This window comes from Gobius niger (assembly GCF_951799975.1).
Source record: "Gobius niger genome assembly, chromosome: 8".
In the NCBI taxonomy this organism is placed as follows: Eukaryota; Metazoa; Chordata; class Actinopteri; order Gobiiformes; family Gobiidae; genus Gobius; species Gobius niger.
The window spans coordinates 12,114,636-12,130,864 of record NC_136859.1 but is presented as its reverse complement, the minus strand read 5'-3'; the positions used below and the strand labels follow the sequence as shown (position 1 = coordinate 12,130,864).

Below are 16,229 nucleotides of genomic sequence, written 5' to 3'. Positions count from 1 at the left end.
TTGATCGTCATTAGGATAAAAAAGGGGCAGCTAGATAATATCCCCGCTGGGAGGCTATAGTGTGTGAATGTAGAGGGATTATATTGATCAACTATTGGATTTTTTTTTTCTTTTTTTACATTGCAGATGATACGATTATTTAATTTCATATAAGGATATCAATTTCACAATGGAAAGCAGTTTCTGGTAACCCTTCAATTTGTTTTTGGCCATATGTGAAATTGTATTGTTTCCCAATAGATAAAACAGTGGAAACCCTGGTAAAAAAAAAATGTCATAAAGTAACAGCTGGTAAAAATATAGCAAACACTTTCAGGTTCTACATCATATAAGAAAACAAATATAGCTTTACTGTTTTAAATTGAGATAATAGACTGCATTTTATTTCACAAAATTCAAGCAAAATTTTTAGGTAAAAAAAAAAAAAGAAGAAAAATATATATTGGTGCGTATTGGACATTTCACCACAGAGGCCCTTAAGATGCTCCGGAGCCATTATGTTTAGGGTTTCTGATAGCTTCACTGCTGACTGAATTGTCTCCATGGTAACGCACAACCAACCAAAAAGCATATTAAAAAAAAAAACAATTGACACTGGAGCATCCTCCTAGAGGCCACTGGGATGGAAAGCACAGCTGCTGGGTCAGTGAAAGGTCAAACACGCACTAATATTAACTTATTTTCTTACGTTCACGTGCAAATGACACATTAGACACAATTTTTGCTAAAACATAGTTCACACAATTATATTTAAAGGAACAGGCCACCGTTTTTCCGTACTGAGATATGTTCTTACCCAAGTTTAGACGAGTTGATGCGTACCTGTCTGGTCTTTGTGTGTGCGCTCAGTCACGCAAAAAGACCAAAGATGTTGTTAGCATTTGGCCTCTCCCAGTATATTCCTATAGCTCCAAACGGGGGTGAAGTTAGAAGCGACCACGCTCTTCCACGGACACGCACAAAGACCAGACAGGTACAGATCAACTCGTCTAAGCTCAGGTAAGAACATATCTCAGTATGGAAAAACGGTGCCTGTTCCTTTAAGATTTTGCTAAAGACTGTACCCAGCTTTCTTTAGTTTAGCCATTTTCATGATGTTTATAGTTCCACTTCATTATTGGACGCCAACAGGAAGTGACATAGGTGACGGCAAACAATTTTACACTGTTACCGTGCCAACCATGTTAAGTCAATGGGAAATGAGACTGCTATGGAAATTTACCTTCCTCTATGTCACTTCCTGTAGCTTAAAAATTCAAATAAAAATTACTTTTCTGCCCAAGATTTCTTCACTAAAATTGCTGCTTCACTGAAATAAAATGATAATTATACAACTGATGAACTTGCAACTAATGTTATCCATCTAAATAAGTAATATTTTCAAAAGCATTAAAGCAGTACTAAGTAAGTCTTCCCCCTAGAGGCCATAAGCGCAACTGCAGGTGTAGTAGCAAGTTACGATTTTTTAACTTATTAATTGTCTTGGGGAGTAAATACTACGCTGACAGGAAAGGCGAAGGGAGAGAGGGTTACTGTGTATCCAATTATACAATGGGAATATTTTTTTTTCACTCAAACTTGGCTGTAAATACTGTTTAAAGTGACGTTAGCCCGCAGTTAGCTTTGCCCGTTAGCATGTTAGCTTCTTCTTCGTGATGTCATTAGTGTGTATTGCTTTCTCCGGACCGGTGGCAGTCAAGTTGCAAACATGGTTTTCTGTCCAGAGACACCAGGGGGAGATGAAAGACCCTCCAATCATCCCATAAACACTTGTATTACCCCCACAGGGACTACGAAAAGGATTTATTAAGGTAAATACGTTACTTAGTACTGCTTTAAAACCTGTCATATGCACTTTAAAAGTTGCATAATGCGTCTTTAAGGTGGAAGGTGCAAAAATATTTTCCTTTCATATTTATTGGGTTTTCTCTTTTTTTTTTAATTTAAAACAAATCAACATAGCTTTAACTAAGATGGTTTATGAGCATAGAAGAGACAAACCTCTAAAAATAAACTCAAACCTATTATGTAATTCTACTCCAGCATCATATAACCCCCTCAAATTTTCATGCTACTCCTGTTAACTCCAAACCAGGAATTTCTGTAACAGTTCTGAGCCAGTACCTGACAGGTCAGAACTGTTATAGAAATCAACCTGACAATTAAGGTCGATAATAGAGATTGAATATGATTGCAATTAAATTAAAGATTAATAAATTGCACAGCCCTAGTAAGTGCAGCATTGTGTAATAACTTTTATAATCATGGTGAAGTAACGAGTCAACCCTATGACCAGTTCGTGAAAAAAAACATTTATGTCACCTTGAATTTAACTCCTTCAAAACAATAGGATTCTAGTTTCTGAGAACAATGAATATGGGTATCACACAATCTCCACGTACATTTGACCAGAGGGTCTTGTGTTCTGAAGTACCTGCTCTGAAGCGTTCAAATCCGTGCATCTGGCCTTTCACCTCTCCTTGGAGCACAGGTAGACTAAAATAAACCGTCCCTGGTCTGTGCGCCACATTACAGTCTACTTCCTGCCTGCGCTAGAACAAGAAACAAGGCATCACACTTTCAGCGATACAAACGGTTTAACAAGGCGTGCAAACTTCTCACCGAGAGTCTAACAATAGATTACGTTCACATAATGACATTCTTCACTGCCTGTGATTATTCAACAATGTGTTAATAGTATTGTGGCTTTATTTACTTACATTTTCTGTTTGGCTATCAAAAAATGTATTTACCCATGGAGTTAAATGACCACTTTCCAATGAAACTGACACCAAATTCTAGAAAGTCATAAACACAACCTATTGTTTGGACGCCATTGGTTCATGTTTTCATTAAATAACACAACTACCAGGATGCAAACACTTCAGGATTTTAATATCTCGTCCCTCCAGCTGTCCCGGTCTCTGCGCTGTCGTTTTCTGGCGAGTTCGGGGAAGTAGGCGTTGTTGTAAGGCCTGTCTCTGTCGTTTGTGTGTCTTGCGGCATCACTATCTTTTCCTTTTCCTTTTTTCTGGTCGATCAGCGCCTGAGCTTTCCTCCGCTCCTCGGCTTCCCTCTGCAAACGCTCGGCACGCAGTCTCTCTATTGAGCTGTAGACAGAGGAAAAATACACATGATTACACGTTTTTGCAAGTAATAAATCTATTATTTGAAAAGTTCAACAGAAAGACAAAACAATCTACAATCTACTCTTGATAAAAACTTAAAGAGTAGATTGTTACTGTGCTACTACTATTATTATCTATAATTATTATAAGTTTGAGGAGGCCATAGTTGTGACAATTCAAATAAATACTTTGAATGAGCCATGGATTGAAATTATGTAGGAATACAATATTAATCACAATAAATATAAAACCTCCATATTTTCTGCCCAGCCAAAAACAGCGGACACATTAACTTTTGTTTTACATAAGAAAATGGTACATTCGATCAGAGGACGGCGACTTTAAGCGGACAAGCACTCCTTTTTGAAATGTTTTTAATGGACTGGACTTGAACTCGGACATTTATTTTAAAGAGGGGGTATTATGCTTTTTTCAATCACATAGCACCAGTCAATAGCACACTACAATGACGACGAAACCTTCAAAACTCCAAAACTCTGCAGCTCCAATCATCACACGGACCCCTACCTCTCATCACATCACCCCTGTCCTACAACAACTCCACTGGCTTCCATAAAACAAAGAATCAACTTCAAAATACTCCTCATCACATTCAAAGCACTTCATAACCAGGCCCCTCCCGACATATCTGACCTCCTCCACATCGCATCTCCTGCCCGCACTCTCCGCTCCTCCTCCACTCTCAAACTCTCTGTCCCACCAGCCAAACTCGTCACCATGGGGCACAGAGCATTCAGCCGCTCTGCTCCTCAGCTCTGGAACTCTCTCCCCTTCGACCTCTGTACCATAGACTCCCTGCCACTCTTCAAATCCAAACTCAAAACTCACCTGTTCAGTCCTACACCACCTAGCTACGCGCTCACCTTCTAAATCGTCTGTATACTGTTTCATTCTGTTGCTCTTGTTTTTAATGTTTTTATTGTGTCCATTGTACAGTGTCCTTGGGTGTTCTGAAAGGTGCTTTTAAATAAAATGTATTATTATTATTATTATTATTATTATTATTATTCTGTTGGTCTGTAAATGCAGTAAATTAGAATAACTGCCTTGTATAAAATTGCTGTCTCAAAATGGCTGTAGCGAATGTCTTGAAATAGGCCTCTGTCTCTTTAAGAACCTCTAACCCTTTCCGACACGCCCCTCCACGCAGTCCATGCAGTGGGGAGAGGGTTCTGCTGAGGAGCAGTGGTTGGTTACTCGGCTGGTGAAAAAAGCTCAGAGGCGTCTCCAGGAGGTGGGGGCGTTCCTAGGAGGACTCAGGCAAACCTATCCCTAAAATGGCTGCCATCAGAGTTTTTACAGATTACTCAAAAATACGGGAATGTGCCAAGGCAACACACGCATGTTTTTAATGAGGGAATGACATAATAAAATGATGTAAAGCTTGAAAAAGTCGATTTTGCATAATATCCCCCCTTTAATATATCTGTTGTTCTTGTTGTTTCTGTTTCTGGTGTGGAGAGAGGGTGGGGTTGTCTTTTTTTTCCTTCCCATTTGTGTTTCTTTTTTGATACAATGAATCAATAAATGAAAGTATATAATTATTAAGAAAAATGTTTTTCTTTTAATCAATCAAAGAGCAACATTTTTTGGTTTTGGCTGGTACCTCTCTCCATGGCTCCTCTTCTCCCCTCGATCTCTCCTGTCCTTCTTCTTGCTCTTGTGTTCGCCCCTGTCCTTGAAACCCAGAGCCTTCCTCATGTCGTGCAATGGGTCCAGACTGTCCTTGAGTCGACGCTGCTTCTTCTCTTTCTCCTCCTCAGTTATTGTTTTCTTTTTGTCACTTTCTTTAATCTCCTCTGCTTTCTCCGAGCCGGTTTTCATGTACCACGGGGTGATCACCTCTCCGGGCTGTGGTCCTAATGAAACCAGTAACCCGATGGCTCGCTCCTGCTTTTCCTAAACATTTCAGAGCAAAAATGTCTTGTTCTGATCAAGTTCTTCAACAGTTTGCTACAAAGGGACAAGAACTGGAGCCTTGTCCATGAAACTGTTTTACATTCAAAGTTATGGTAAAACATTGCAGTTAGTATAAAATCCATTAATGTCATTACCGTCTCCTCCTTCTTCTCTTTGAGATACTCCTCATTGCCTTTCTTCTCTGAGGACTCCTCCAGAGGAAACAGATTGAGATGTTCAGAGGCTGTAGCTGGTCCACTCTCCGGTTCATCTTCTTTCCTGCTTACTCCTGCCGCCTCAAGGGCACTGCGGGCTTTCCTCCTCAGATACTCTGTGCGAGCCTGTGATGAAAAACAAATGAAATTCACACTTATAAGTTCCATATAAAGTTATAGAGAGATAAATATTTGTGTTTCTATCAGTCGTCTGATGAATGATACATTTTTCTTACTAGGGTGACCACCTATTTCTGTTTCAACAGCGCTGACACTTTTTCATTTGTGCCCTGTGAATTGTACAGAAAAGTTGCCAATACAAAAAAACTAGAGCGTTAATCTCCGAACTGTTGAGAATATCGTGCTACCTAATCACAATCTCAGCAGACATTACCATTTAACATGTGTTCATTTTTAAGGTGAAATAACAAAGGAAATAGTTTGTCCTCCCGCGCAGCATTTTCTTACCAACCCCACCCATTTAAAACTTGAACTTAAAGGTACACTGCGTAACATTTTGGAATATACTGTTGCCATCAGTACAAAACATGCTCCTAATGAGTAGCTCGACACAGGAAATGCTATTACAGCAGTGAGAAATCAATGAATGGATTTGGATGGGAACCTAACCTGTTTAAAGGTTTATCTTATCTTATCTTTAAATCTCAAATTCTGCTGCCTTTAGTCGACATCTCCAAGGAAACGAGCTGAAGACGAACCCACTCCCAGTGAAGTTATGTCATGTCTTAGGAGAGCTCAGCCGCTCACAGTAAAATCACATGTTTGTTTGAGGTATTTTTCAATGCTGAAAATATCTGTCATAAAATTTCAATTTCATTTTTTGGGTAAAATTCTACGCCGTGTGGCTTTAAAGCTACATTATGCAACTTTTAATGTAAAAAAAAAAAGGAGATATTAGTGCGTATTTGACCTTTCAGTGACCCAATGGCTGTATGGGTGGTTAACTTAGCCTTTACTTTCCATCTCGGTGGCCTATGATAGTACAATTAGGTTCATAAGGTCTTCTTCCAATGATGATATTATGTTCTTATAGCCAGGCCTTTATGTTATTTAGCAGCTGACAGTTCCAGCTGCAACTGTGACCCCTATGATGCTTCAGGATCCATTTTCATTTTTTTAGGGTTTCTTGTAGGTTTACTGAATGGAATGTATGCATGCATAACCATGGAGACGGCTGTATTATCAGTGAAAGCCTACTAGAAACCCTAAAAATAATTGATCATGGAGCATCTTAGGGGCCACCTGAACTGTGTCCGCTTTCCTTCTACTTTGGGAGGTTTACCTCTTGTTCAGCTCGTTCAACCCTGCGCTTGGCCTCGCGCTCCTCTTCTGCCGCCTGGGCCTCGTCTTTCCGGACACGGGCGACGTTATCCTTGTTGCGGACATGCCAGCTCTTTTTGGGAAGGATGTTCATGGTCCCAGCTCCTTCAGAGGTGGTCTCGACAGCAGCATAAAGTGTACCGACCCGAGTCTGCTACGTCAAATAGTGTTGACGCAGTAAACAGCTACAGGAGACGGGTAAAATGTCTTACAAAGTCCAGGTAAGTCCGTTGAAACGTAATAATCACACAAAACCGAGGCGAGATGCAGAGAGCTAACCTAGCTTAGCATGCGTACTATTCACTTTATAAATATAACATCGAGCCAGAAAACGAATGTACCGTGTTCAAATTTCATTAAACTTTCATACATTAGAAACACAAACTCCAAATGGTCGTGTAGACTTGTAATATTCTGCCAACAATACACACCAAAGCGAACAGGAAGAGGAGAGGATGACCGGCGGAAGTAAACAAAAACTGTTCACGCAGTACCGCCAAGCAGACACTAGAGGGGGATATTCCTCCATTACACTTCCATGATTATGTGTTCAAAAACTTTATGGAGATTTGGGTTATAATGACGACGCCGACAACAACAAAAACAAAGCAACTGAAATATATTCTTTTTTAATAATTTAGAAAATAATTATATATTTTTTATAATTTTATAATTTTAATAAGCATTTACACAAGATTAAAACAAGACATTTATTTAAAAATGATATTACTGTTAAAGTGCTATTATGCTACATACAATAAAATAAAAAATAAGAAATAGGCCAGTATTCTAAACTTAAAGCAAAGATTCACATTCTGCTCAACCTCTCAATTTGTTTGACTAGGAACTGTTTGTCTTGGCCCTCCTGTAAAACAAGAAAGTAATGTTCAGTTCATTGGAGGGGGAAAAAAACATGAATTCGCAATAGTCATGTGACATGACATTGGATAAATGTTCTGGACAGTCCATAAAAACAGTTACCAGTTTGAGCTGGGTTTTCAGCAACGTAACACTTTTCTTGTAGACCGCAGCTAAGGATATTATATAACACAGCATCACACTGTAAACAAAACATTTCATAGTTATGCATAAAACTACTGTTAATTGTAATCACATGAAAATGTGCCATTTGGAGTTTTCCACCTATAATCTTGTTTGTTGTAAGCAGTAAAAGAGTAAATAAAGCAGCCTATGAGGTAAATATCGAGAAAACTATTTTAAAAACGCTGGAAAAAGAGGCGATAAGGAGGCGTGTGTTTTATTTCACAGCCAATTCTCTTTTGGAGGAACACTGAACCCAAACAAAAACCCGTACTAATTTGTTGCACATTTCTGATGAAGTGCAAGAAATAGTTCTTGATCCACTTAAATATTTAGTCATAGTTTTAGTCAGTTACAACGCCCACTCATTGTGTTGTAAACATAGAGATCCTTCTACACCACTTACCAGGACAAGGCGAACAGTGGAATGGAGAATGCCTGGGAGCCAATGAAGAAGAGAAATTCTTGTGTGGTTTGGGAGAGTTTGCTGATGGAGGTAGGAGTCACCCTCCACATGGTGTCAAACGTTTTGAAAGGCCCACAGGCCATAGAGGGATGAATCCTGCACAAGAAACACCAACAACTTAATGTCTATTTTCAGATTCTACAGTCAATCACATGTCTCTCTTTCAGCTAAGAGACAGAAGGCAATATTTCTGCATCAATTATCAAGGGTCATCAATGCACTATTCTAACCACAACAGAATATTTGTCCAAACACACCACAGAATATGAAGATTAAAAGTAGATATTTTAACAGCCTTAATGACCATTTTTTAATAAATCCCTTTTTTTTGTTTTATTTAAGTATTACAATATTACAAAATAGCTACTCACTCTCCTACACTATAAATCATCACCATTGAAGCTAAGCCCAAACCGAGCAGCAGAATCACAGAGAAGAAGAAGCTGGAGGTTGTGGACCGGAAAGTCTTCAGTGCAGGGCGACAGTTTTGGAAAAGAGTAATCTGTAAAAGAAAAATTGTATGGTCAAATTAATTCACAGTGCACAATATAAACATGGCCTGAGAGAGAACTGACCTGCTAAACTGATACAAGAATCACATACCTTTCTGAACATGTTTCTAGGGGTATGATTAGCACTTTGACTCCACATTTTATCTCTCTAAACACTACAACCATTTGAGAGGGGCTTATCCTTCAAATTGCTATTTAATTTAATGAAGCCATCGTGACAGAAAACAGAGTGATACTGTGGCATCACTTTTGGAAGAAGAAGTTAAACACAAACCCTTTTGGTGTAGAAGAGGAGGATGAACTTCAGGGTGTTGATCAGTGGCAGTAACGGGCAAAAAAAGGCACCCGTCCACGCCACAGTTTGTCCATAAACAAGGCCCAGCACATTGTAGGGAACCACAAACTCCTGCCGACCCACCCACCGAGTCAACTTATTGGGCCAATTATCCACAACAATCCTGTGACGGCAAAACCATATTAGAATCTGTGTCCCTTTTAACCTTTTTTCTTTTTTTTTTTCAACAATTCGCTCTTAAGAACGCTCTCATGTAAGTGCAGTCAGTGTTTTGTTTTACCTGCGTGGCGACTCCACTAAAACGAGCACAGCTAAGTTAATGAGAAGATCAAAGAGAGTCAGCTTGTACATCTCCTGTCCCACTCGAGTCTCCCAGCACTGAGGAAAGGCAGAACCACGAATAGAAATCATCCAGTGCTTGGCAGAAGAAAGACACCTCCAGGATTTACTGTATCTAATAGTTAAAAGCCTCCCACTGGATAATTGCTGCATAATCAGCAGCATTATGAGCTGACCGCTTTGACATAATAAATTACCAGTTCATTCCATCAATTAATCGTTTCATACTTGATGTCATATTTCAAGATGACATTTCCTGAATTAATCAAGCTCAAGGAAGGAAGTGGGAAGATATCAATTCCACTCATCACATTTATTTGAAATCCAATAAAGAAAATCTACCACTGAAGACAAAAAAAATATTCTTGTCATTCAGTGTATTACTAAATAGTTAAGCTTTGGGTTTTTGCATTTCCTTTCTCCTTTTTTTCTTTTGTACGAACATAAACGATAAATAGGTGGTATTATGGACCTATTAATGGACTAAGAAAATGCTTGGTTCATGTTTTTGTATTCCCTTCAATTTTCCTAAATATAAAATTTGTACGTTCTAAACTAAAAACTACCTTTGTTCATTGGTTAGGCTACATACTATTGCTGAACAGTGGGAGGCTCTTACCAACTATATCCAGGAGGCGTCTTGTTCTTTATCAGTATGTGGCCAGTAAGTTATACCAGTACCTGATAAGTCTTAACGTTGTATAGGCACACCTCACAATCTGCGGCCTCTTTGTCATTGTCACATGTAATTTGACGCCACAGAGAAAAGAGCACACTGATTAAACTGACCAAGCGTAAAACTACGGCCCTGGAATGAGAAAATGAATAATGCCGTTATGTTGGTCAAAAAATAACAATAATGATAAATGAAAAAGTATATTAGAGCTAATTCTTCTCCGATAACTTGCAACAATGGTGTTTTTGTGCGAACAGATTACAGGGCTGTTTTTTTGTGTTATTTTGAGAAAACGTGAGAAAAATTGCAAACCTAAACAATGCCAGTATAACCGTGATGCTGGGAGAGTATCGTTCAAATGGGGCGATCTGGTCGTTAAGCATCGGCACTATGAAGTTTGCGGCTGTGATCACGATGGACGGCAAGTATTCATAAAATAATCCCAGTATTCCTTCTTGGTCCGAATTCATCTGTATAAATGAAACAGAGAAGTAGGTAAACTAATACAAAAATCAAATACATATCAGAACATGTTTGCATTAGTCTGAACTGGACAGGACACAAAGTTTAATGAATGAATTCAGCCTTTTTATTTCCTCATTTTGACCACTGATATTTAGATTTTTACTTGTGACCTTACCTGACTGAAGTTTGTTGCAAAGACGATTCCAGTAACGGCGGCTGCAATGAACCCCGCAGCCAAAAGAAACAAAACAATGCGCGTGGAGTACAGACAAGCTTTCTGGCCCTGAGTGAGAGAGGCGGCTTTTTTCTTTATTCTCTCCTCCTCCAGATCCACCTGTGAGGAAACAAAAGCACTGACTTTTCATGTGGATCTACAATGAAAAAGCAAAGGCAGCTGGCTGTGTCGGCTGTGATGTAATTGTTCAATCATTGTCTTCTTTCCATGTCTTTCCAAGCAGATGGTGCCTTTGTGGTTTGTACTGTTAGAGAGCTGCTAACGGATGCATCGGTGCTTTGTCAAACTATTAACACTTTCATATTAATGTTAGAAAGAACACAAAAAAAAACCTACCTGCAGTCTGTAGTAGATGTTCTGCTGTTTCAGTTTGGTGGCTTGGTCTCCACTCGACCCATAGTCCCATCCAGTGAACACAATCTTGCTGTAGGTGCCTTCAGTGCTGACCCCCGTCGCCACGGCAACACGAGCTGTGGTGCCCATTCTACACAAGACGTCAAGTAAATAAAGATAATACAACATGATTAAGATTAAACGAACAATTCTGCTGCAGCACAAAAAGGAATACCCAAGAATACCTAACAATTTCATTTAGTAGACAGACATCATATTGTTCACTATCGTAGCTTCCATAAAAAATTGACCCATATTGCTATGCTGCTAGGGCATTTTGTCTGGAGTAGTGGGAAAAAGCAGCAAGGGTCCATGTTAGGGTCCATGCCCAGATCTTGGATTAGGCTTTGTTAAGACTTTATAGTGATAGCATTAATATGCACGCGTAAAGATAATAAACAAGAAACGTAACTTACAAAATACTTAGATGACCACCCCCTTTACTGAGTGAACTCATTCAATTTTTTAACATGATTTCAGCATTTTAGGCTTATTAAGCACTAATGTATGAATAAAATACACTATTTCACATTATGAATAAAAATTGAATTCTCTTTTGGGTCACGGCTTGTGATTTCATGGTGATGGGGGGTCCCGACAACCCTTTGAGCAATACTGACCTGAGACTGAGAGAATACTAAATACTAACACAGACATGTGGTGTCAGCTCACCTTCACTTTTCTAGTAGCCTACCATCAAAGTCCGGACTAAACCAGGTCTAATAGCCAGACCTAAACCTGGACTAAATGCTGATTAAGCTATAAATACATATGGGTAAAATCCAACCGAACAGCAGGACTAAAATTAAGATTGGACCAAATCAAAATATACTGCATTAAGAACTGCAAAGGTCTCTGGTGTCTCTCATGGTTTCTGTGTCACAGATGGAGAAACACTGAAAATAGCCTATAAAAGTATTATATCATGTTGAGATCTCAAAACAAGATATTCAGCATTCGAACCGTTTAAACCGTCTTTGTTTTACAGCTCCTACTGGTGTAATTTAACTAACCGTGCTATGATGCAAAAGAGACAAAACAAAAGATAGAAAGCAGCAGTGAGCAGATAGGCCAGGGGGATGTTGTAGGCAATGTTCTCCACCAGTGGGTTTTTGTAGTAGCCATAGAACAGATAGGTGTACTCAATAAAGCCCTGTACACATAGAACACACAGAGAAAATGAATGTTAGAGTATCATGTATCAACATCTACAATAGGATTACAGCAATCCTGTCATCATACCGTTCCTGAGAGAAAATCCAGGAAGTAATTGTAGAAAACCACCAAGCCTTGAGGATTAGGGTCATAGACCTTGCATTCCTCCGAACCTACAGCAGACCAAGAGCAGAAGCCATTAAAGCTTTTACCAAAGGTCATGTAGTTGTGTTGGTAATGTAAAGAAACAATTAGGCACATTCTCCTAATCTTATTTTGGTTACACTTTACAGCACAGTAATAACATTGTAACAAGGGAAAACGAGAACTAAATCATTTTGTGGCCCTGTTTCTATATTATTACCGAGACAATACCAGTACCAAAACTGTGCTATTTCCATCCTATTACCCTGGAATTACTGAGCTTTTAAGTAAAGTGCTATCAGTTTTTTCCATCAGTGACTTTTATATTGATACCCGAGTATTTAGGCATGTAATTCTGGGATCTTGGTGCAAGTAATTTTGGGTGGAAACCCACTCCATAATCATATGCCTTTATGTACTGCAGTGCACACATATACTGTAGTAGTCCAGGCTTTTTGACGGCCTGTTCCTACTGGGACAGCACTCTTTCCACTCCTAGTTTAACTACAATGTTGTCATAGAAGAAAATATTAATGTATTACGTTTTACTGTATATAACATTCATCATTTATGGTTGTTTATCTTTATGGTAAATATTCTGACACTGGCACCTAACTGGAAGATTGCAAGTCGTCTTCAACCTGATTTTTATTTTTATTTTTAAATTATTTTTAAATTTTATTTCATGTAATCATTAAAAAAAACATAATCTAATTTTATTCTTATGCTGGAACATAAGAATAAATAGCCATTAACCCTTGCTTTTACCCCCGAAAGACTTGTTGCTAGGTAACCAGTGTACTGTAAAGGTTCTTCCATTATGAAACAGTTTCTCAAACTTCTCCCTAAACCACCAGGAATAGATGACTATATCCAGACTAAACCAGGTCTAAAAGAGGACCAAAAAATTGACTTAAATCCAGGCAAAATCTTGTATAAGCAGTGTGAAACTTGGGCCAAGCAATCCAATGCAGTCTTGAACGCAGGACTAAAGTATAAATATTTGAATAATAAGAAAACTGTGCTGAACTAACAATCAGATAAAATGATTGATTTTACCTGTACTGTTTAAAGGAGTGTCCTTCACAGATCTGAAGACAATACTTGGGATGATGACAAATCCGGCAATCAGTAAGGAGGAGAAAAAGTTCAGAACCACCAGGAACCGTAAGAACAAAAAATAGGACTGGACCCCGCCTCCAAAACTACCTAAAATCATAATACGTTTTTAAAGGAAGGTTTACCCGATACAAAGACTACTGTGCGATGTGCGGTACCTCCAATTTGTTGCAGTGATTTCCTCCATAGGGTCAAAAAGTGCAACGTTTCTTTGAGGCCGATTTTGAGTTTCACTAATATTTTGTTGTTTTTCTTCTTCCAGGAACGCACGTTGGTGTCGACAGGGGTCTGCGTCTGCTGTGACTGGCTGAAAAACAACCGTATTAAGGAGGTAAATTAAAGATTAGGGGGAAAAAACAGCTACACCACAAACAAAACATAATAATAACACAAAAAACAATATCAATAATAATGTGTTCTTATTCCTTTCTGAACACTGTTTTCTATGGTGGAGGACACAACAATAGTCTACAGTTACTGGAGCATGGATCTGATGTATAGATTCTACTTAAATGTCTCAGTACCGCACTGCTCTTTTGAGGGCCATTGGCAGCGGGATGGTCCTGAGGTCTCGGGTCGGTTCATTGTCCTCCTCACTCTCCGTCCCGTCTGAGCTCCGGTCATACTGAGGGTAGTTACGACTGGAGGATTGAGATGAAGCCCGACGAAGCCTGAAGGACTGGGGGGCACTGCGAGAGCCATGACCCAGGCCTGGAGGAAGAACAGACGAATATTACTAAATACTTGTAAATAAAGAACATGTAAAAGGTCGTCATTCAAACATCTGAGTGGAGGAGAGTGGAAAAAAGGAGTTAGTAAAAAGCACTAGGCCGACTGTCGTGTTGAGTAACTGCTGGTTTTAATATTGGTTTAAACCAGGAAAGCCAAACATGAGACCTGTCAACAGTAACCCAAAAGATCTCAAGGTGGAGGGTTTGAAGCAAATACAGAAACACAACAGAGGAGGAGACCGACTAAAACTGTTACTTCAAAGGGAAACTTGGTTTATCTATAATCTAAAGCAGGGGTAGGCAAGTTTGCGTCGTGGAGGGCCGATTTTCATCTTTGCCAAAACACCAGGGGCCGAACCTCACCATTGTAGCCGAAAGTAAAGAACTTTTTTCTGCAAATACCAATGTTTTACATCAGTGGTTCTTAAGTGGCCGAGCATTGCCCCAGGATGACCCTAAACAAAACTGTAATTTGTCATATATCGTATAAAATATTGTATATTGTATAAGTTTTTGTTGAACAAGACTGAAATTATGATCAAAACAACCCAATAACAAACATTTGAACAAACTCTGCTACTGTTCCCATGCAGTTTCAGATGGAAAATATTCCCTTTAGACTCACAACCTACTGAAAATGGTTCCGCAACCGATTTTTGGGTCTAGAATCCCTGTTTTTACATTTATAATATGACCAAGTGGGATGTTCTGCCAGGACATTTTTAAAATACTGACACTATTTCTCACATTTTTAGGGTATCTTAACAGATATTTGACCTCTTATTTGCATAATAATATTCCTCAAAATCATCTTGGGGGCCAGAGGTTCTGTGCTGGAGGGCCGTACTTGGCCCCCGGGCCTGACGTTGCCTACCCCTGATCTAAAGGCTACCTCACACCCTGGATTAAATGAGGAAATTGACTTTAGCCCTTTTCTGTAGCAGTATTTATCAGTCATTATCATTATTTTTGTCTTTTTTCTTATCATTATTAATCTGTTTTGTTTGTTTTTCTTTCTTGAGTGAGGTCATCCAATTAGGAGGGAGAGTCAGTTCTCAATCACTCCTCTATAAAAAGAGGAGACAAGTCGCTGGTCCTCACTTCTTGACAAAGGCTTGTTTGGAGCCGATACTCGTGGAAGAGACCAGCATTTTGTTTAAAAGATTTTAACACTCATCAGCCCAGCATAATAAAGGCTTTTTAAATGTGAATAGAGAATTATAATGTAGGAGTTATAATTCCCCCCCCCCCCCCCCTTAATTTAAGCAACACCAAGTGACAATAAAACACAAGCAAAATATAATTCCACAATATTTACATTGTCTTCAAAACGACAAGAGGGAATGGTTTTGTCCTGTCTTGAATAAAGTCATATTTTAAAGTCATTAAATTATGGCCGTGGAAGTTCGGCACCACTGGTTTAAACAGACAACAAAACATGTATAAAACGAACTGTACAATAGATCAACCTCCTTCATCTTCAAGACAAACAAGCTTTTGTCACTTCTAGATTTACTCTAACAGACAGTAGACGAAAATGTGTATTTTTAAGTTAAAAACTTAACTTAAAAAAAGGTTAAATGAGAAGGGCCATTTATTTAAGTGTTTGTGAGTCAGTTTAAGTAATTTCTACCTCTATATACACAGGACTTAAAAGTTGTTAGATAAACCAAGTAGATACAACTTTGAAATAAACACATACCTTCAGGGCGAGTAAACCTTTTACTTGAGTCTTGCATCTGTGCTGCTAAAACCCTCTGTGACGATGTACAAAAATCTAAATAAACCACAGCCTTAGGGACATGAGGAAGAGTTGTCCATCCAGGAAATGGCTGGTGATTTCTCATCTCATGGACTTTGCTCCTTTGTAACTACAGCATACGTAAAACCACTTCCTTGTGTGTTTTAACCCATTGTTTCCAAGGTGATGGTCACTAACTAAACAGGGATTAATGTCACAAAAGCACATACGATGTAGAAGTCCCAGACATTATTGCTGATCGTTACACCCTTGAAAAATGGTGTTACTAATATTGTAGAAGGAAGGTTTATAT

The 16,229-nt window shown here is 38.9% G+C and overlaps 2 protein-coding genes and 1 long non-coding RNA gene across 3 annotated transcripts; 1 reads left to right on the top strand and 2 right to left on the bottom strand.

Annotated features, from left to right (window-relative positions):
• Nucleotides 1-2,812: 2,812 nt before the first annotated feature.
• On the bottom strand, nt 2,813-7,056 carry leng1 (leukocyte receptor cluster (LRC) member 1). The gene is made up of 4 exons (XM_079560816.1): nt 6,567-7,056; nt 5,204-5,389; nt 4,756-5,048; nt 2,813-3,110 (listed from the first exon to the last, which is right to left on the bottom strand). Exons 1-4 carry the CDS (start codon nt 6,696-6,698, stop codon nt 2,885-2,887), a joined length of 837 nt encoding a protein of 278 aa, XP_079416942.1. The 5' UTR covers nt 6,699-7,056; the 3' UTR covers nt 2,813-2,884.
• On the top strand, nt 6,693-13,786 carry LOC306966162. The gene is made up of 3 exons (XR_013793090.1): nt 6,693-6,825; nt 8,055-8,141; nt 13,707-13,786. It is a non-coding gene; the product is annotated as an uncharacterized lncRNA (long non-coding RNA).
• tmc4 (transmembrane channel-like 4) lies at nt 7,334-16,228 on the bottom strand. Its single transcript, XM_079560817.1, has 16 exons — nt 15,878-16,228; nt 13,969-14,155; nt 13,603-13,751; nt 13,385-13,534; nt 12,269-12,354; nt 12,040-12,179; nt 10,970-11,117; nt 10,574-10,732; nt 10,246-10,403; nt 9,939-10,065; nt 9,199-9,296; nt 8,898-9,081; nt 8,483-8,613; nt 8,052-8,207; nt 7,586-7,664; nt 7,334-7,469 (listed from the first exon to the last, which is right to left on the bottom strand). Exons 1-16 carry the CDS (start codon nt 16,020-16,022, stop codon nt 7,413-7,415), a joined length of 2,154 nt encoding a protein of 717 aa, XP_079416943.1. The 5' UTR covers nt 16,023-16,228; the 3' UTR covers nt 7,334-7,412.
• Nucleotide 16,229: the final 1 nt, after the last annotated feature.